This window comes from Mobula hypostoma, chromosome 10 (genome assembly GCF_963921235.1).
Source record: "Mobula hypostoma chromosome 10, sMobHyp1.1, whole genome shotgun sequence".
Lineage (NCBI taxonomy): Eukaryota > Metazoa > Chordata > Chondrichthyes > Myliobatiformes > Myliobatidae > Mobula > Mobula hypostoma.
Window position 1 is genome coordinate 135,294,619 of NC_086106.1, and position 21,804 is coordinate 135,316,422.

General features: G+C 41.9%; 1 protein-coding gene across 1 annotated transcript in view; it reads right to left on the reverse strand.

Annotated features, from left to right (window-relative positions):
- Nucleotides 1-21,804, reverse strand: part of pabir2 (PABIR family member 2) — a 169,221-nt gene that overhangs the window by 49,868 nt on the left and 97,549 nt on the right. Inside the window, exon 7 of the mRNA XM_063061201.1 lies at nt 16,064-16,152. Within this exon, the coding sequence (XP_062917271.1) occupies nt 16,064-16,152 (89 nt within the window). The remainder of the gene's footprint in view (nt 1-16,063; nt 16,153-21,804) is intronic.

Consider the following 21,804-nt stretch of genomic DNA (forward strand, 5'->3'; position numbering starts at 1 on the left):
CTGCGCCTCTTCCTATAGATGCTGCTTGGCCTGCTGCGTTCACCAGCAACTTTGATGTGTGTTGCTTGAATTTCCAGCATCTGCAGAATTCCTGTTGTTTGCGTTAATAGGTTTGTAATTTTCTTTTTGCTGCCTCCTTCCTTTCTTAAATAGCGGAACTACATTTGCGACCTTCCAGTCCTCCGGAACCATGCCAGAGTCTGTTGATTCCTGGAAGATCATTTCCAATGCTTCCACAATCTCCAAAGCCATCTCCTTCAGAACCCTTGGGTGCACCTCATCCGGGCCGGGAGACTTAGCTATTTTTAGTCCACTTAGCTTCCCAAGCACTTTCTCTCTAGTTATCTTGACTGTACCTAATTCTATTCCCTGATACCTCTGGCTATCAGGTATATTGCTCATGTCTTCCACTGTGAATACTGATGCAAAATACTCATTCAGTTCCTCCGCCATCTCTTTGTTATCCATTATAATTACTCCAGCATCATTTTCCATCGGTCCCATATCTACCCTTGTCACTCTTTTACTCTTCATATATATATATTTTTTTTAAATTTTATTTTTATTTGGATAAGGAATTCACAATTATCATGTACTTTTTTCACACATATAACCTTTTCCATTTTTTTATATGTATAAAACTACAATTATTTATACATTCTTAAGTACACATTGAGATGATATAAAAGGAAAATAAACATTTAAATAGATAATTATGTACTGTGGTAAATCTAACCTATTAGGCTAAGTAATGAAATTAGTTGTTAAGAAAAATGGTAATAATAGTTTCCATACAACCCTTCTGGACCATTTCCACTGGTCCAAAATGTTGCATACAAGCCTATATACCAACCATTGTAGGTGTTTATATCCCAATTTGGTCGTGCTTGTTCCTGCCCGCAAACATAATTATCCAATCCCTATGTACTTATTTACTTAATTTTTTTCATTTCTTTTTATCCCTTTCCCAAATCTTTCCCTTTACTTGTGTTAATTCTCTATTTTCCAAAAAAAAACAAACATTTAGACTAGGGGTGCTTACGTTAGCAATATTACTGTGTTGATGAGAAGAGCAATATAAATCATTAGGAGAGTCATCTAAAGTCTGCTCGCATTGGGGTTATATATTCAATCCATTTATTCCAGATTTGATAAAATGTTTCTTTTTGAGTTCTCAGGGAGTAAGTCAACTTTTCCATTTTAAATATTTCCAAGATAATTTCGTACCAATCTTCTAATGTAGGTGGCATTCGATTTAGCCATTTTCTAGTGATTGATTTCTTACTTGCCGCTAAGAGGGCCTGCAGCAACTTTATATCTTCCTTCTGTTCAAGGAACAATACATGCCCCAAATAGAGCGTCTCAAAGTTCAGAGCTATCTGGGACCTAAGTACCTTAACTAATGTTCTATGAATACCTTCCCAAAATAGACTTAATTTAGGGCAATCCCAGAAAATATGAAAATGATTTGCCTCCTTGGAGCCGCACCTTCTCCAACACATCACATTTGTATCTTTATATTTTTCCTGATATGGGGTCTTGAAGTATCTTATAATGTTTTTCCAACAATGTTCTCTCCAAGTCAAAGAATTAGTCGAGGACCATTGAAAGCTGCAGATTTTCCCCCAAGCCTCCTCTGAAAGTACCAACCCCGCTTCTTTCTCCCACTTCTCTTTAATATACAGTGTATTTACATTTTTAGCATGGGAGAGTGCATTATATAGGTGAGAAACTGATTTACTAGGTATTGAACTGCAAGCCGAATTCAGAATCTTGAAAAATTCTAATTCTACTGTTGATAGGTCTGTATATCTACAACTCCGGTTAACATAGTTTCGTATTTGAAGGTACCTAAAAAAGTCATTATGTTCTAGGCCATGTTTGTCCTGCAGGATCTGGAAACTTTGTAATACTCTTTTATCTATAAATGAGAGGTAGGTTGTAAGACCTTTCTTTATCCATAGCTCAAATCTTTTATCTCCTCTGTTGGGAAGGAATTCGGTATCATATGCACACCATCTAAAGAGTTTTAACATGTTATTAATTCCACATGAATTAACCACCTTCTGCCATACTTTTAATGTAAGATTTATCCAAGCATTATTAAATTTTTCCAACTGGGCCATCAATCCTTTGTCAGCTATTGAGGCCTGAAGAGGAAAACTGTCAACTAATCCAAATTCTATTTCCTTCCATCTAGCCATATATTCCCTATTACACCAATATAACAGAGGGGTTATCTGTGAGGCATAAAAATAATTTCTCAGGCAAGGAAGAACCATACTTTCTCCTTCCTTCCCTAACTGTAAGATGTTATATCGAATTCTAGGTTTCCTTCCTTGCCAAATGAAGCGGGAAATTCATTTGTCCCATTCCCTGAGTTGATTATCATCCACCTCCACTGGTAAAGTACGGAAAAGATACAATAACCGAGGAAGAATATTCATTTTTATAGTATTTATCCTTGAATTTAAACTTAAAAAGGGGATAAGATTCCATCTATGCATATCTGCTTTTATCTCTGAGATTAATGGCCCATAATTTACCTGTGACAGTGTTGAAAGATCCTTCGGCAGGGTTATTCCTAAATATTTTAATGATTTAGCTTCCCACTTAAGATCGTATGTATCCTGCAATTTTTTGGATGGTGTATAATTTAGGGACATAACCTGCGTTTTCTTTACATTTATTTTATAACCTGATATTTTCCCAAAGTCATCCAACAGTGTAAACAATCCTATAAATGATTTTTTTGGTTCACTCAGATAGACCAAAACATCATCTGCGAATAACGCCACTTTCTGTTCAATCCCTGCCACCTTGATACCTTTTACGATTTCGCTCTGTCATAGCGCAAAAAGGAGAGGAGAAATTGGGCATCCCTGTCTCGTGCCTCTCTCTAAAATGAAGGAGTCAGAGAGGTCCCCATTTATCTTAATTCGAGCTGTAGGGCTGTCATATAGAGTCTGAATTACTTTAATAAACCTTTCTTGAAAGCCGAATCTTCCTAACACTCTGTATAGGAATGCCCAACTAACCGAATCAAAAGCTTTCTCAGCGTCCAATCCTACTACCATTGTCTCTGTCTCGTTCTTATTAACCTGTTCTAATATGTGCAGAGTTCTCCTTATGTTGCCCTGTGTTTGTCTTTGCTGAATAAATCCAGTCTGGTCTAAATGGATTAGGCCAGGTAAAAGCTTTTCCAATCTGCGCGCTAATATAGATGTAAATAGTTTGTAATCTAAATTAAGAACACTAATTGGCCGATAATTGCCACATTCTAGTTTATCTTTACCCTCTTTAGGAATAACTGAAATAATCGCTTCTCTCCCGGAAGGTGGAGTTTCTCCTCTCTGCAAGATCCAATTAAAGGTGTTAAGTAGTAATGGGGCTAACTGTGTCTTCAGGGTCTTGTACCACTCTGAGGTAAACCCATCAGAACCCGGAGACTTTCCAGCCTTTAACCTAGAGATGGCCACGTTCAGTTCTTTGACAGTTACTGGTTCTAATAAACTTTCATTTTGTAAATCTGTAAGTTTAGGTAGATCTAAAAAATTCAATACACTGTCTATATAGGGCTCATTGGGGGCCCGGGGTTGGGAGTACAGCTCTCAATAATATGTTTCAAAACTCTCTTGAATTTTCCCTATTGTACTCTCCACAAGCTTTGTCTTTGGATTCTTTATTTTATGAATTGTATTGTCTGCTTGTTGTTTTCGTAATTTATATGCTAATAATCTAGCTGATTTACCTCCTACTTCATAATTCTTTTGTCTCAGGTAAAGAAAATTTCTTTGAGTTTCCAACATATAAATATCATCAATTTCACTTTGCAATTTCCTAATTTCCTGTTTTCGATTTGAATTACTTTTGTTGCTATCTACAACTTGAAGTTGTTTTAATTTTCCTTGAAGGTCTGCTAATTTTTGTGCATTGATTTTTTTCATGTGAGTAGTAATGGAAATAATTTTCCCTCTCAGTACAGCTTTCAATGTATCCCATAAAATCACTGGTGATGTTTCTCCCGTGTCATTAAGGTCTAGATATTCTTTGATTTCTCCCCTTAATCTCTCCATTACTTTCGGGTTATTGAGTATATGTGAGTTTAGCCTCCATAGTGTTTTCCTCATTTTCCTTTCCAGGATTAGAGACATAAGAGACCGGGCTATGATCCGACAGATCAATTGTCGCAATATTACAATTTTTTATCCTGAGTCTATCTGTATTAAAGATAAAGAAATAGTCTATCCTTGAATAGGCTGAATGAGGGAAAGAGTAATATGTATAATCTTTACTAGTAGGGTGTAATTCCCTCCAGACATCTATAATTCCCAACTCCTCCATCAATGAATTCACTTTCCGAGTCAGAGGTTTATTCTGAATAACTATTCTTGAAGAATCTAATATAGGATTTAATCTAATATTAAAATCCCCTCCACAAATTACTACCCCTCGAGAACTGACCATTAGGTCAAAAATGTGTCTATAAAATGACCATTCACTACCTGGAGGAGCATAAACATTCAGCAATGTTATTTCTGTACCTTCTATTCTTCCTGTGATTTTTACAAACCATCCTTCTTTGTCTCTAGTCTCTGAAATATGTTCATAATTAAGAGTACTTGATATTAAAGTAGCTACCCCTCTTTTGTGACTCAATTTATATGATGAATAAAATACATGCTTAAAGCCCATTCTTTTTAATTTTCCATGTTCAGATTGGCTCATATGTGTTTCCTGGAGGAAAGCTATTTGTGCCCTCTCTTTTTTCAATTTAGACATAATCTTATTTCTTTTAATTGGATTCAAAACCCCATTAACATTATAGGAAATTATTTTTACCAATTCAGTTTGCATTTTTCTCTAGTAGAAAAAAAGCACTCTCCTTTTCTAACCAAACAGTAAGCAATCCCTTCTCAACAGTAAACCAAGACATATAACCACACCCTAGACATTTCTGAACGTATAACATTTGAAAATTTTTCCCGACTTCCCACAGTGAGGCCTGAGCACCGACCCGCCTCAGTTCAGAGGGATAACCTCTATCTTCACCCTGTGTTAGAGGGCCCTCTGCAGTTTGAATAATCATAGAGAATTTTCTCCTATTTATGTCTCGACCATATTGCTATCATTCAAGTTATTCCGCCTAGTTTATTTTCAGTTACCAGCTTTCATTTTACTTTTAAGTCCGATTTACTCTTTTCAGTCATTTCTCTTAATTAATCTGTACTCTCTGCACATTCGCATCTGAATATTTGCAGCTTTTCCTTGCAGTTTGACACTCTGGTTCGAGTGGAGCGTCCTCGCCCCACTAACTGCCACGACTTCTGCCGAATCCTCTCCAGTAGCGACTCTGGTTGGGTGATAACTTTAATAGGTAGTCCCCGGTCCACCAGGTCCAACGTTGCCTCCTCCACCGTAGCGTAAGTTTTTGTCCCTTCGTCGTAAAAGACTCTCAGCCGAGCTGGATACAGGGTCTGGAATCTGATGTTGTTTTCCTTCAGGACTCTCCGTGTTTCCGTATATTCCTTCCGTCTGGCAAGAATCCCCGGTGCGTAGTCATGGTCTAAACTGATTTTGCAGTTGTTCCACATGAAACCTTTCTTTTGCCATGCTCTTTTAAGCACCTCTTCCTTCGTTCTGTAACTGAGAAATCTGATCAGAATCGATCTGGGCTGGGCGCCTGCCAGAGGCTGTGGTGCCAACGCGCGGTGAGCTCTTTCTATCTGTAGGTCTTTTGCGGCCGGTATATCAAGGTTCTCTCTAAGCAGCTTCTCCACGAAGGGAATCATCAATCCGGGTTTACCTTCGGTTCCTTCGGGAACTCCGTGGATCCTCACATTTTCCCTTCTCGAGCGGCCTTCCTGATCTATTAGTTTCCACTGGAGCTGGTCTTGTAGCTTCAGCATTTCTGCTATCACTTCCTTGGCATTTTGTAGCTTCTCTTCAATTCCAACAATCCTCGCTTCGGCTTCATCTATCCGCGAGTTAGTTTTTACTATTTCTCCTTTAATATCTTCCAGCTGTTTGCTGTTATCTTGTCGGAACTCGCGAATCTCTCCGAGAACCAAAGACAGAGTCACCGATTCCCCCTCATTATCTCCGTCCTGGCTTGCCGTGAGGGAGCTAGGCCTGTCGCCTTGCTGCATCTCTTTATGTTTATCAGCCTTCGAAGCTGACTTTTTATTCTTGTTCTTAGACATCATCCTTGCCCCTTTTATTAATATAGTTATGCAATATTAAGTATTTGTCTAAATTTGATTTTGGGGCAGTTTACCTTCTTTTTTGTCGAGAGACCTTTTCCTTACGCCGCCATTCCCTTGATGACCCGGACACTCTTCATATATTTTTTAAAAACTCATAGTATCCTTTTTTATGTTAATCGCCAACTTCCTTTCATAATTCATCTTTTCTTTCCTAATGACTTTCTTAGTTTCTTTCTGTAAGTTTTTAAAGGTCTTCCAGTCCTCATTTTTCCCACTAATTTTTGCTTCCTTGTACGCCGTTCCTTTGCTTTTATTTTTGCCTTAACCTCTCTCGTTAGCCACATTTGTGCCATTTTTCCATTCATGATTTTCTTTTTTCTTGGAATATATTTTTCCTGCATTTTCCTCATTTCTTGTAGGAATTTCATCCAATTCTGCTCTGCCGTCCCTCCATTTAGTTTACTCTTCCAATTGACTTGAGCTAGTTCCTCTCTCATACCACTGTAATTTCCCCTGTTCCACTGAAATATCGATACACCTGATACCAGCTTCTCCTTTTCAAATTTGAAACTGAACTCAATCATATTATGATCACTACTTCGAAGAGGTTCCTTTACCTCCAGCTCCCTAATCGCCTCAGGTTCGTTACACAGCACCCAATCCAAAACAGCCGGTCCCCTGGTGGGCTTCTGGACAAGTTGCTCCAAAAAGCCATCCTGTAGGCATTCTACAAACTCCCTCTCCTGAGATCCATTACCTTCCCGACTTTCCCAACCACTTTCATATTAAAATCCCCCATAATTATCTTGACATCGTCCTTCTGACACGCTTTTTCTATTTCCAGCTGCAACTTGTAGTCCACATCCCGACTGCTGTTTGGAGGCCTGTATATAACTGCTATTAGGGTCTTTTTACCCTTGCCATTTCTTAATTCTGCCCATAAGGATTCTACCTCTTCTGATCCTATGTCCCTTCTTTCTATTGATTTGATATCGTTACTTACTATCAGGGCCACGCCACCCCCTTTACCTACCTTCCTATCCTTCCTGTACACTGTGTATCCTGGGATATTCAGCTCCCAATCACATCCATCATTTAGCCATGACTCGGTGATGGCCACAATGTCATACCTTTTAACCTGCAGCTGTGCAGCAAGGTCATCCACTTTATTTCTAATGCTGCGTGCATTTAAGTGAAAATAATGAAAGATCATTATTAGTATCGCCACAATCTTGTCAGCCACCTCCTTCAGAACCCTGGAGTGTGCACCATCTGGTCCAGGTGACTTATCTATCCTCAGACTATTTTAGTTTCCCAAGAACCTTCTCCCTAGTGATGGTAACTTCACACACTTCATGGCCCCTAACAGCTGGAACTTCCACTATAGTGCTAGTGTCTTCCACAGTGAAGACTGATGCAAAATACTTATTCAGTTCATCCACCATTCCCTTGTCACCCATTACTACCTCTCCACTCACCTCTCTTTTACACTTTCTGTATCTGAATAAACTTTTGGTATCCTTTTTATTATTGGCTAGCTTATTTTCATATTCCATCTTTACCTTCTTAATGACTTTTTAAGTTGCCTTCTGTTGGTATTTAAAAGCTTCCTAATCGTCCAATTTCCCACTAATTTTTTGCTCTATTATATGTTCTCTCTTTGGCTATTATGTTGGCTTTGACTTCCCTTGTTAGCCATGGTTGTGTCATCTTGCCTTTATAATAATACTTCCACTTTGGGATGTATATATCCTGCGCATTCTGAATTGCGTCCAGAAATTCCAGGCATTGCTGCTCTGCCGTCATCCCTGCCAGTGTTCTCTTCCAAATAATTCTGGCCAACTCCTCTCTCATGCCTTTGTAATTTCCTTTACTCTGCTGTAACACTGATACATCTGACTTTAGCTTCCCCTCCTCAAATTTCAGGATAAATTGGATCATATTATGATCACTTACTCCAAAGGGTTCTTTTACCTTAAGCTCTCAAATCAATTCCGATTCATTGCACAACACCATACTGCTAGTGTTCAGATCCAGTCCAGAATAGCTGATCCCCTTGAGGGCTCAACCACAAGCAGCTCTAAAAAGCCATCTCATAGGCATTCTAGAAATTCCCCCTCTCAGAATCCTGCACCAACCTGATTTTCCCAATCTACCCACAGGTTGAAATCCCCCAGTGACTATTGTAACATCACCCTTCTAGCATGCATTTTCTATCTCCCGTTGTAACTTGTAAAGCATGTCCTTACTATTCTTTGGAGGCCTTTATATAAATCCCATCAGGGTCTTTTTACACTTGCAGTTCCTTAGCTCTATCCACAACGATTTCACACCTTCTGACCCTATGTCACCTCTTTCTAATGATTTAATTTCATTTTTTACCAACAGAGCCACGCCACCCTATCTGCCTTCCTGTCTATCCTTTTGATAAAATGTGTATCCTTGGACATTAAGCTCCGAGCTTCAATCTACTTTCAGCCATGATACAGTGTGATGCCTACAACATCATACTTGCCAATCATTAAGAAATTATTGTCTCCAGATACAATATCTTTCGTCCTGTAGTCACTCATTTCAATTTTGTTCACCTTTTACTTTGCAACTCATCATGTTGACTGCAATTTTGCCCTATCATCAGCTTCTCCTTACTGGGAGTCTCACTACACATTGGCTGATCTTAACCCCACTACCACTCCAGTTCCATCCTCTAAGTTAGTTTAACCCCACCCAAAACGACTCTAGCCAACCTGCCCACAAGGTTATTGGACCCAGTCAGGTTCAGGTGCAACCCATCATACCTTCCCCAGAAGAAATCCCAATGATCCATAAATCTGAACCCCTGCCCCCTGTACTAGTTCCTCAGCTACGCTTTACCTACCAAATCATGCTATTCTTACCCTCACTGTCATGTGGCACAGGCAGCAATCCAGAGATTACTACCCTGGAGGCCCTGTTTCTCAGCTTTCTACTGAGCTCCCTAAATTCTCTTTTCAGAGTCCCCAACATCCGGAACATGTTTCCTGCCTCTAGCGTGTCCAATCCCTTAATAATCTTATATGTTTCAATCAGGTCCCCTCTCATCCTTCTAAATTCCAGTGTATACAAGCCCAGTCACTCCAATCTTTCGACATATGACAGTCCCGCCATCCTGGGAATTAACCTTGTGAACCTACGTTGCACTCCCTCCATAGCTAGAATGTCCCTCCTCAAATTTGGAGACCAAAACTGTACACAATACTCCAGGTGTGGTCTCACCAGGGTCCTGTACAACTGCAGAAGGAGCTCTTTGCTCCTATACTCAACTCCCCTTGTCATGAAGGCCAACATGCCATTAGCTTTCTTCACTGCCTGCTGTACCTGCAAGCTTGCTTTCAGTGACTGATGAACAAGGGCACCTAGATCTCGTTGTACTTCCCCTTTTCCTAACTTGACACCATTCAGCTAGTAATCTGCCTTCCTGTTCTTACCACCAAAGTGGATAACCTCACATTTATCCACATTAAACTGCATCTGCCATGCATCTGCCCACTCACCCAGCCTGTCCAAGTCACCCTGCATTCTCATAACATCCTCCTCACATTTCACACTGCCACCCAGCTTTGTGTCATCTGCAGATTTGCTAATGTTACTTTTAATCCCTTCATCTAAATAATTAATGTATATTGTAAATAGCTGCGGTCCCAGCACCGAGCCTTGCGGTACCACATTAGTCACCGCCTGCCATTCTGAAAAGGACCCATTAATCCCTACTCTGTTTCCTGTCTGCCAACCAATTTTCTATACAATCTATCTAGTCCTTTCAACATCTGGTAGATTTCAATAAGATCCCCCCGCAATCTTCAAAATTCCAGTGAGTACAGGCCCAAAGCTACCAAACACTCTTCATATATTGACCCATTCATTCCTGGAATAATCCTCGTGAACCTCCTCTGGACTCTCTCCAATGACAACACATCCTTTCTGAGATAAGGGGCCTAAACTGTTGACAACACACCAAGTGCGGCCTGACAAGTGTATAAACTTCAGTATTATCTTTTTAAAATAATTCTATTTCTATTCCCCTTGAAATAAATCCCAACACTGCATTTACCTTCTTTACCACAGACTCAGCCTGTAAATTAACCTTCTGGGAGCCTTGCATGAGGACTCCTAAGTCCCTCTGCACCTCTGATGTTTGAATTTCTCCCCATTTAGATAATAGTCTGCATCATTGTTCCTTTCACCAAAATGCATTGACGTAACATTTCCCAACACTGTATTCCATCTGCCACTTTTTTGCCTATTCTCCAATTTGTCCAAGTCCTGCTGCAATCGCATTGCTTCCTCAGCACGACCTACCGCTCCGCCTATCTTCATATCATCCACAAACTTTGCCACAAAGCCATCAATTCCGCTATCTAAATAATTGACAAACAATGTGAAAAGTAGCAATTCCAATACTGACCCCCGAGTAACACCACTAGTCACTGGCTGCCAACCAGAAAAGGCCCACTTTATTCTCACTCACAGCCTCCTGTCAGCCTGTATCTTTCCTGTAACACCATAGAATTTTATCTTGTCAAGCAGCCTCATCTGAGGTATTTCATCAAATGCCTTCTTGAAATCTAAGTAAATGACATCTACTGCCTCTCCTTTGTCCACCCTTGTTACTTCCTGGAAGAATTCTAACAGGTTTGTCAGGCAAGATTTCCCTTTAATAAAGTCAAAGTCAGCATGGTTTCTGTAGTCTCCAAATATCCCAAAACTTCGTCCTTAATAATAATGGAGTCCAACACTTTCCCAACCACTGAGGTTAGGCTAACCGGCCTATAATTTCCTCTTCTGTCTTACTCCCTTCTTCAAGAGTAAAATGACGTTTGCAATTTTTCAGTCCTCCAGACCATGCCAGAATCAAGTGGTTCTTGAAAGATCATGACAAATCAGCAACTTCTCTCAGGACTCCGGGATGTAGCCTATCTGGGCCAGGTGACTTATCAACCTTAAGACCTTTCAGTTTGCTTAACACTTTTTTCTTCTTATTTGTTGGGAATGGCCACAGGTGTATTCTGCACTGGCTGTGCATTTCTCCGACTTCTCCTGGGAGTCACCAGTTACCCGTCTCCTGCAAGCTAGGTGTGACTACCTCTCTGTAGCTCCTAGCTGTCTCCTCCTCATTCTCCAGTATGAGTGGAAGGCCATCAAGCTGTAGTTCCACTTCCTCCATATGTTCTCTCCATATGTTAGCTCAGTATACCTGGTGCAGATGTTTGTCTGGGAGACTGGAGGTCTCCCACACTTCTCGCTTCCCACATGTAGTACAAAATACTGCGCCTGAAACCTTTCTCACTATTAGATGAGGAATAAACATTAAGAACACAAACAGAGTAATTTACAGGACAACCTACCTCACCCAGTCTGATCTCATCTAAGCCTGATGAGCCAAAGCCACTCTAGAGACTGGCACACGGCAAATGAATGGCCACTCCAAGAATGGCTACCCTGCTTGCACCTGCGTTACTTCTATTCCCTCTTTCTAATTGCTGATTGATTGCTCCTCAACTCAGAGACCTGCTGCAAAACTCTGCCTTTGGAATCTCGAACACCATCCTGATTAAAAAGAACAGCTATTTTCACACATCCTTGGTGTAGGTTGCCCAACTTAGAAAAGTGGCTCGAAGCTGTGCTTTTTGAACCTTGAATGCACGCCTGGCTGAAAGGAAGCTGCCTTAACACACTGCCTTTTGATGAATGGCTGCTCCTCAACTCAAAGAAACTGTGTGAAACTCTGCCTTTGAAATCTTGATCGCCGTCCTGATTAAAAATGAGCTCTTTTCACACATCCCTGGTGTGGACTGTCCAACTCTATACAATGTCCATACCCTTCTATTTCTTGCACATTCTTCTCTCTCTGAAGAGTGTCTTAAACACCTGTCATATCTGCCTCCACCATCACCCACCCCAAGGAGCGCATTCCAGGCACCCATCACTCCTGGTAAAAAAAAAAACTTGCACTACACATCTCCTTTGAACTTAGCCCCTCTCACCTGAAATGCATTCCCTTTGTTATTATATATTTTGACCCTGGAAAAAAGATACAGTCTGCAAACTCTATCTATGCCTTTCATAACCTTATACACCACTGTCAAATCTTTCCTCAGCCTCTGCTTTTCCAAGAAAACAACCCAAATTTGTCCAACCTATTGCTGGAGCACATGCCCTCTAATCCAGAAGACTCTGGTAAACCTCTCCTGAACCCTTTCTAAAGCCTTCACATGCTTCCTATAATGAGGCAACCAGAAGAGTCAGCAATACTCCAGATGCAACACAAGTTGTTTTATAAAGCTGCATCATAACTTCCTGAATCTTCAACTCATTTCTCCGCAATAATCTGAAACAAAATGAAAATGTGTATTAAAGAAGCAATGTCAGCAAAATGATAGGATGGGCAAATAGTTTTCTAGATTGCAAGGTGACAGACAACAGTGTTCACGGGGATTTCAGAGGGTTGTGATATGGACATTTCATCATTTCAACTTTTGCAAATGACAGGAAACTGAATGACGGAACAGTCACGTAGGAAACTACCTGAAATAATAAATGAAAATTAATGCAAGTCAGAGCAAAATAATTCAACACAGAGGGACGATTCAGAAGAGGAGAAAAGAACAAGCCGAGGGCGAACAACAGCTGTACAAATCTTTAGTCAGGCCACACACTGTATGCTGTTCTGGTAGGATGTGGAGGATTAGCAGAGGTGTAGAAAAGATTCACCAGGATGTCGTTTGGATTAGAAAGCATTAGCTCTAAGGAGAGGTTGGACAAAGTTAGATTGCTTGTTTTGCAGCCGGAGACTGAGGCGATGACCTGATAGCTAAAATAAATCATGAGAGGCATAAATAAGTAGACCATGTGCAGGCAGATGGCATTAGTTTAATTTGGCATTGTGCTCAGCACAGACACTGTGGGCTGAAGGGCCAGTTCTGGTGCTGTACTGTCCTGTGGAGCATAGTTTCAGAGACAGCTCAGACACATTGGACCAGGAGCACCTTTACTGTAAGCTCCCATCACCACGGTCAGCCTGTCCCAAAGGAAACGGATCATGTCGTAGTGAGGCAGTCATTCAGAACGCTTCACACAACAAGGTATCAACAACTTACTATTAGTGGAAATAAGATATTGGCAATTATAGCATACCCATGTGACAGCCATATAGAAAATGAGTATTATATATGTACTAATTGAGCTGGTATTTATCAGAAAAAAGCATGGATGTGGCATTGATCCTGGGAAAGACTTTTACTTATCCTCTGCCTTTAGTCAACATCCTGTCACTGCCCTCATTTCCACGAGCCTCAGTCTATTCCACATGCATTCTTATCACTCTTTCAGAAAGGCATGTAGATTTTGGATGTGGCAGAGCTCAGACGTTGCCTGGAATGGAGAGTCTGGGTTCATTTTCATTGCAACGGAGGGGTGAACTTATTGAGGTTTATAAAGTTATAGGGGCGGAGACAAGACAGAAAGTCAGAGTCTTTTTCCAGAATAGGGAATCACTAGAGTGCACAGGTTTAAGGAGAGGGGAGAAATATAAAGGAGATTTGAAGGGCAAGTTTTTCAGATAGTGTGGTGGTAAAGGCAGCTAGAACTACATTTGGTTAGATATTTGGGTAGGAACATTTTGGAATGATACAGGTTGAAAGGCAAATGGGATTAGTAGTGAGAGGCACAGCAGTTGATGTAGACAATGTTTTGTGCTGCATATTTCTATGACTCTAAACCCATGTAGACGACATACACATAGCTCCCTCATCAACACAATTTACAGTTAACAATGTGGAAGAAGTCAAAGTGGCTTTTTGTTTCAGGCCTTTTTCATGCCCTTCCTCATCACTCCTTCCAATGCACTAATACTCTTCACTTGTTTGAGCACAGTCCACACCAGTTCACCTTCAGGTTTCACAATAACTTCACCTTGAACTCTATTCACTTCTAGAAAAGCCAAAAGTGCAACTGGTGTGGCTCCAACTTCACCTGTTGCTCTGCAGGGTACATGGAATAGTATTGCTTTTATTGTTGCTCCAATCAGCTTCTTCACCATTATATCAATGACCCACCCCCCTTTTCACTCGAACGTGGTCCATATCTGACTCTTCCCTTCTCTGACTTAAACATGGAACAGTACAGCTCAGGAACAGGCCCCTTGGCCCGTGACATTGGTACCAATCATGATGTTAGTTTAATTGCATATTTGCCTACATATGGGCTATCTCCCTTAACACCCTGACTGTGGATTTGTCTAAATGTTTCTTGAATGATGCTATCACATCAGCTTCCTGACACCCAGTTGTTACAGGTGTCTACCATTCTGTACGAAAACAAGTTACTGCAGAAATCTTCTTCAAACTTTCTCTGTCTCACCTTAAAGTTTTGCTCTCTAGTATTTGATACTTACATCCTGGGAAAAAATCTTCACCACCTTCATCATTTTCTCCTAGGTCATCTGTCAACAATTCTCTTTTCTACAATCCCTGTACATCTGTTCTGCACTTTCCCAATGCCTATATTCCCTGTCACAGCAGAAGCCAGCTCCACATTACAGTTTAGAATATCTCACAAAATGGAATTGTGGCTTGCTGTTTGACAACTATATTAACCTGCATGACAAGTGTTAATGGTTCGTGGATCTGTTTTAGACCAGATTCTCCCATCTACTACATTACTTCTCATCTACAGCTTTATTTCTCTCTTTGATATCTCTTTTTTTTCCCTTTTCAGCATGAAGATGGTTCTTTTGAAGACCCTGACCTGGAGTTACACTCTGACTTCAGTTCTTAGCGGGAATGGAACCCGCTCTCAGGGCCTTATGACTGGCCGCTTTTTGATATCCCAAGGACGTGGCCTGTTAGATGAGCATGCCTTCAGGGTTCTGGGATTTCGTGGCTCTGGGGACGTGTTGATTCTAGGCTAGTTCCCCTGACTGAGGTGTCACGGGAGAATACGGAACACCGGGAAAGGCTGGTTAGCAGGGGGTTGTGTGCCCGGAGAGATGTGCCTTTTTGGAGCCAACCTCAGAGAAAGCAACACAACAGACTTTTAACGTGGTCAATCAGCTAGTTAATTGTTATGTCTCCCCTCTTGCTGTGAAACAGGGACACCTGAAGAGAGAGAGAGTGTGAGAGCGCGAGGGAGACAGCGTGAGAGTGAGAGGAGAGTGTGAGAGAGGGAGAGAGACACACACACACACAGACACTGTGGCATGTCGAATTACTGGGTGAATGAGTAGCTTTGGGGTACTGCAAGTCTGTGTCCATTGACTGTTGCACGCTTGAGTGCTCAGTGAAGGGTGTTGATACTTTTTTTGCTGGTGGGGTGGGGGGGCTTTGGGGTTCTAACGTTTTAATTGTCATTCATTCTTTGGGGCACTCCTCTGTTTTCGTGGATGTCAGCAAAGAAAAAGAATTTCAGGATATATATTGTATACATTTCTCTGACATTAAATGTACCTATTGAATCCTACTTAGATTCATTGTCCAATCCAGAAAACCGCAATCTAGAGTTGTCCAAGTTGAAACTAACAAGGCATTTTATAAGCTAACATTACCCAGTAGAGTGCTGAAGGTTATCTCTGCATTACCTCCACCTCTACCCTATTCCTCATGTCAACATAGGCAGCAACGAAGCAGAGGTGTGCTTATCAAGAGTATTAATTATTCCCTTCATCCAGTTGTTCTAAAATGCACAGTTCTCTTGGTTATATCAGAGTAACGACAACTGAGGAATATATACCAAAGCTGCCCTGTGAACATTAAAAAACTGCTTATTTTCAGCCAAAACTAAAACTGATAAAATTTAAAGTATTCTGTTCACATAAGACTTACGTGGCAAACCTGCGTGTTGGGCTGGGGTTTGGACTTGGAGGGAGCCCATTACTGCTGACAAAAATCTGCAGGGAAGGTGAGAAGCATTGCTGTAGGACATAGAGGGGGGAAAGTGACAATTAATCATTGCATCATAACAACCGCAGACATGTAGACAGGCACGTACACGCACGAGTGTGCACACACCATTTGTTATGAAGTGAATGTTGAGTTCAACATTACATGGGACTGTGTAAATAAAGGAAAGGACATTGGCTTCCAAAAGTAAAATTTGCAATCATTAGTTAGAATCAAAAGAGATCTGGACTTTTAGCCACAAAGAGAAAATCTGCAGATGCAGGAAATCTAAGCAACATACAAAAATTCTGGAGGAACTCAGTAGGCCAGTCAGCATCTATGGAAAAAAGTACAGTCGATGTTTCGGGCCACTCTCAGTCTCAGCCCGAAACATCGACTATACTCTGTTCCATAGATGCTGCCTGGCCTGCAAAGTTCCTCCAGCATTTTGTCTGGACTTTAGCCAATCATGTATAAATACTTCAATCCACTTTCATTTGCTGCTCCTTCTGTTGTCTACGACAGGGGTCCCCAACCTTTTGCGCACCGCGGACCTGTTTAATATCGACAATATTCTCGCGGACCTCGCCTGCATTCAAATTCAACAGTGGGCGTGACAGGGAATGAGGAAAGATGCAGCTGACTCATATCGGTTCACATCGCCAAATCATATCACTTCCTCGCGGCCCGGTAGCACAGTGGTTGGGGACCACTGGTCTAAGAAACATTCTTTATTAGTGTAATTATGCTGGAGGGAAAGAGGAAAATGAGTCAGATAAAATAACCTGAAATTCTGCAGATGCTGTAAATCTACAGCAACACACACAAAATAGACATCGAAGAGCACAGCATAAAAACAGGGCATTCGGCCCACAAAGTTGTGCTGAAACAACGAAAAAGCAAAACACTCCCCCTACCTACACCGTGTCCATATCCCTCATCTTCCTTACATCCATGTACCTATCCAAATGTCTCTTAAAAGCCTCTCACAAACAAGAGAAAATCTGCAGATGTTGGAAATCCAAACAAAATACCCAAAATGCTGGAGGATCTCAGAAGGTCAGGTACAGTCAACATTTTGGGCTGAGACCTTATGGCAGGACTCTAACGTGTTTGCCTCCACCACCATACCAGGCAGTGCATTCCAGGCGTCCACCACTCTCTGGTATTAGACATTTCAACCCTGGGAAACAGATGCTTTCTGTCCACTCTAGCTATGCTGCTCATTATCTTGTAAGCCTCTATCAGATCTCCCCTCAGCCTCCGATGCTCGAGAGAAAACAATCTGTTTATCCAGACTCTTGTGATAGCACATGCCCTCTAAACCAGGCAACATCCTGGTGAACCTCTTCTGCACCCTCACTAATGCCTCAACATCCTTCCTATAGGGGGGGGGACCAGAAATGTACGCAATACTCCAGATGTGGCCTAACCAGAGTTTTATAAGATTGTAACAGAACCCCCTAACTTTGGAACTCAATGCATCCCACAAGACTTCTTAACCTGTGTAGCCACTTTCAAGGAGCGATGAATTTGGATCCCAAGATCTCTCTGCTCGGCAACACTGTTAAGTATCTTGTCCATAAAACTGTGTGCTGTCTCCTTGCATTTGCCCTACCAAGGAACTCAGCAGATTCCTGGAGGAAAGTGCTGAAGGTCAGGCACATCTATCCATATGAATGAATGGTCGACTTTTGGGCTGAGACACTTCATCAGTATTGGAAAGGAAGGGAAATAAGGTGGTGGGGGTCGGAGGGGGAAGGAAAGGAGGGCAAGCTAGAAGGTGACTGAGGCAGGTGGGTGGGGGAGGAGGATAAAGTAAGAAGCTGGGAAGTGACGGAGAGAAAAGGTAAGAGCTGGAGAAGAATTAATCCAACAGGAGAAAAGAGTGGACCATGAGAGAAAGGGAGCAGGTAAGGAGAAGAGGTAAGGGGAGGGAGACGACAGAGTGGGGAATTGAAGACGGAAGGGGAAGGGGAAACTACCCAAAGTAGGAAAATGAGATTTACGTTTTGCCCATTTCAGTATATCCTGAACTATGAGGGTAGACAGAGGGGGAGGCGTGGCTTTATTGGTAAGAAATGATATTAAATCATTAGAAAGAGGTGATATAGGATCGGAAGGTGCAAAATCTTTATGGGTTGAGCTAAGAGATCGCAGGGGTAAAAGGACCCTGATGGCAGTTATTTATAGGCCTCCAAACTGCTGCAGGGATGTGGACTACAAATTACAACTGGAAATAGAAAAGGCTTGTCAGAAGCGCAGTGTTATGATAATTGTGGGGGATTTTAACATGCGAGTAGATTGGGAAAATCAGGTCAGCACTGGATCTCAAGAGAGAGAATTTGTAGAATGTCTGCGAGATGGCTTTTTAGAACAGCTTGTTGTTGAGCCCACTAGGGGATCGGCTGTACTGGATTGGGTATTGTGTAATGAACCGGAGGTGATTGGAGAGATTGAGGTGAAGGAACCCTTAGGAGGCAGTGATCAATAACATGATTGAGTTCACTGTGAAATTAGAAAAAGAGAAGCCGAAATCTGATGTGTCGGTATTTCAGTGGAGTAAAGGAAATTACAGTGGCATGAGAGAGGAACTGGCCAAAGTTGACTGGAAAGAGACACTGGCGGGAAAGACAGCAGAGCAGCAGTGGCTGGAGTTTATGCGAGAAATGAGGAATGTGCAAGACAGGTATATTCCAAAAAAGAAGAAATTTTCGAGTGGAAAAAGGATGCAACCGTGGTTGACAAGAGAAGTCAAAGCCAAAGTTAAAGCAAAAGAGAGGGCATACAAGGAAGCAAAAATTAGTGGGAAGAGAGAGGATTGGGAAGTTTTTAAAACCTTACAAAAGGAAACCAAGAAGGTCATTAAGAGAGAAAAGATTAACTATGAAAGGAAGCTAGCAAATAATATCGAAGAGGATACTAAAAGCTTTTTCAAGTATATAAAGAGTAAAAGACAGGTGAGAGTAGATATAGGACCGATAGAAAATGATGCTGGAGAAATCAAAATGGGAGATGAGGAGATGGCAGAGGAACTGAACAAGTATTTTGCATCAGTCTTCACTGAGGAAGACAGCAGGATACCGGACACTCAAGGGTGGCAGGGAAGAGAACTGTGCGCAGTCACAATTACGACAGAGAAAGTACTCAGGAAGCTGAATAGGCTAAAGGTAGATAAATCTCCTGGACCAGATGGAATGCACCCTCGTGTTCTGAAGGAAGTAGCTGTGGAGATTGCGGAGGCATTAGCGATGATCTTTCAAAAGTCGATAGATTCTGGCATGGTTCCGGAGGACTGGAAGATTGCAAATGTCACTCCGCTATTTAAGAAGGGGGCAAGGAAGCAAAAAGGAAATTATAGACCTGTTAGCTTGACATCGGTGGTTGGGAAGTTGTTGGAGTCGATTGTCAAGGATGAGGTTACAGAGTACCTGGAGGCATATGACAAGATAGGCAGAACTCAGCATGGATTCCTTAAAGGAAAATCTTGCCTGACAAACCTACTACAATTTTTTGAGGAAATTACCAGTAGGCTAGACAAGGGAGATGCAGTGGATGTTGTATATTTGGATTTTCAGAAGGCCTTTGACAAGGTGCCACACATGAGGCTACTTAACAAGATAAGAGCCCATGGAATTACGGGAAAGTTACATACGTGGATAGAGCATTGGCTGATTGGCAGGAAACAGAGAGTGGGAATAAAGGGATCCTATTCTGGTTGGCTGCCGGTTACCAGTGGTGTTCCGCAGGGATCAGTGTTGGGGCCGCTTCTTTTTACATTGTACATCAACGATTTAGGTTATGGAATAGATGGCTTTGTGGGTAAGTTTGCTGACGATACGAAGATAGGTGGAGGGGCCGGTAGTGCTGAGGAAACGGAGAGTCTGCAGAGAGACTTGGATAAATTGGAAGAATGGGCAGAGAAGTGGCAAATGAAGTACAATGTTGGAAAGTGTATGGTTATGCACTTTGGCAGAAAAAATAAACAGGCAGCCTATTATTTAAATGGGGAAAGAATTCAAAGTTCTGAGATGCAACGGGACTTGGGAGTCCTCATACAGGATACCCTTAAAGTTAACCTCCAGGTTGAGTCAGTAGTGAAGAAGGCGAATGTAATGTTGGCATTCATTTCTTGAGGAATAGAGTATAGGAGCAGGGATGTGATGTTGAGGCTCTATAAGGCGCTGGTGAGACCTCACTTGAAGTACTGTGGGCAATTTTGGTCTCCTTATTTAAGAAAGGATGTGCTGACGTTGGAGAGGGTACAGAGAAGATTCACTAGAATGATTCTGGGAATGAGAGAGTTAACATATGAGGAACGTTTGTCCGCTCTTGGACTGTATTCCTTGGAGTTTAGAAGAATGAGGGGAGACCTCATAGAAACATTTCGAATGTTAAAAGGCATGGACAGAGTGGTTGTGGCAAAGTTGCTTCCCATGATGGGGGAGTCTAGTACGAGAGGGCATGACTTAAGGATTGAAGGGCACCCTTTCAGAACAGAAATGCGAAGAAATTTTTTTAGTCAGAGGGTGGTGAATCTATGGAATTTGTTGCCACGGGCAGCAGTGGAGGCCAAGTCATTGGGTGTATTTAAGGCAGAAATTGATAGGTATCTGCGTAGCCAGGGCATCAAAGGTTATGGTGAGAAGGCAGGGGAGTGGGACTAAATAGGAGAAAATGGATCAGCTCATGATAAAATGGCGGAGCAGACTCAATGGGCCGAATGGCCTACTTCTGCTCCTTTGTCTTATGGTCTTATCCTCAACTGAACCGGTGAGGTAACAGCCAAAGCCAGACATTGTCATGGGAAAAGATGGAGCTAATGAACAAAAGGAGACATGTGGTAGGGCTTTGTGCATAACAGGAGAGATAAATTAACAACAATTCAGTTGATTCAATGAATACGATGGAAATAAAAACAAGTCCCTAAATTACTGAAAATGCTGGAGACCTTAATGACAAAGTGGGGGGTGGGAACTGAACTGAAGTGATGGAGGAAAGGGAGGCTGGCCCACAAATAGAGACAGCTTGGAGACAGTGCAAGAGGGAGGATAGGCAGGTGATAGAGAAGGGATGCACTCAGACCGATGGTTTGAGATGTGTCTATTTTAATGAGAGGAGTATTATGAATAAAGCGGATGAGCTCAGTGCGTGGATCAGCACTTGGAGCTATGATGTTGCGGCCATTACAGAGACTTGGATGGCTCAGGGTCAGGAATGGCTACTTCAAGTGCCAGGCTTTAGATGTTTCAGAAAGGACAGGGAGGGAGGCAAAAGAGGTGGGGGCATGGCACTGCTGATCAGAGATAGTGTCTCAGCTGCAGAAAAGGTGGAAGTCATGGAGGGGTTGTCTACTGAGTCTCTGTGGGTGGAAGTTAGGAATATGAAGGGGTCAATAACTCTACTGGGTGGTTTTTATAGACCACCCAATAGTAACAGGGACATCGAGGAGCAGAAAGGGAGACAGATTCTGGAAAGGAGTAATAACAACAGGGTTGTTGTGGTGGGAGATTTTAATTTCCCAAATATTGATTGGCATCTCCCTAGAGTGACGGGAGGGCTTGTTAGGTGTGGTCAGGAAGGTTTCTTGACACAATATGTAGATAAGCCTACAAAAGGAGAGGCTGTACTTGATCTGATATTGGGAAATGAACCTGCTCAGGTGTCAGGTTTTTCAGCGGGAG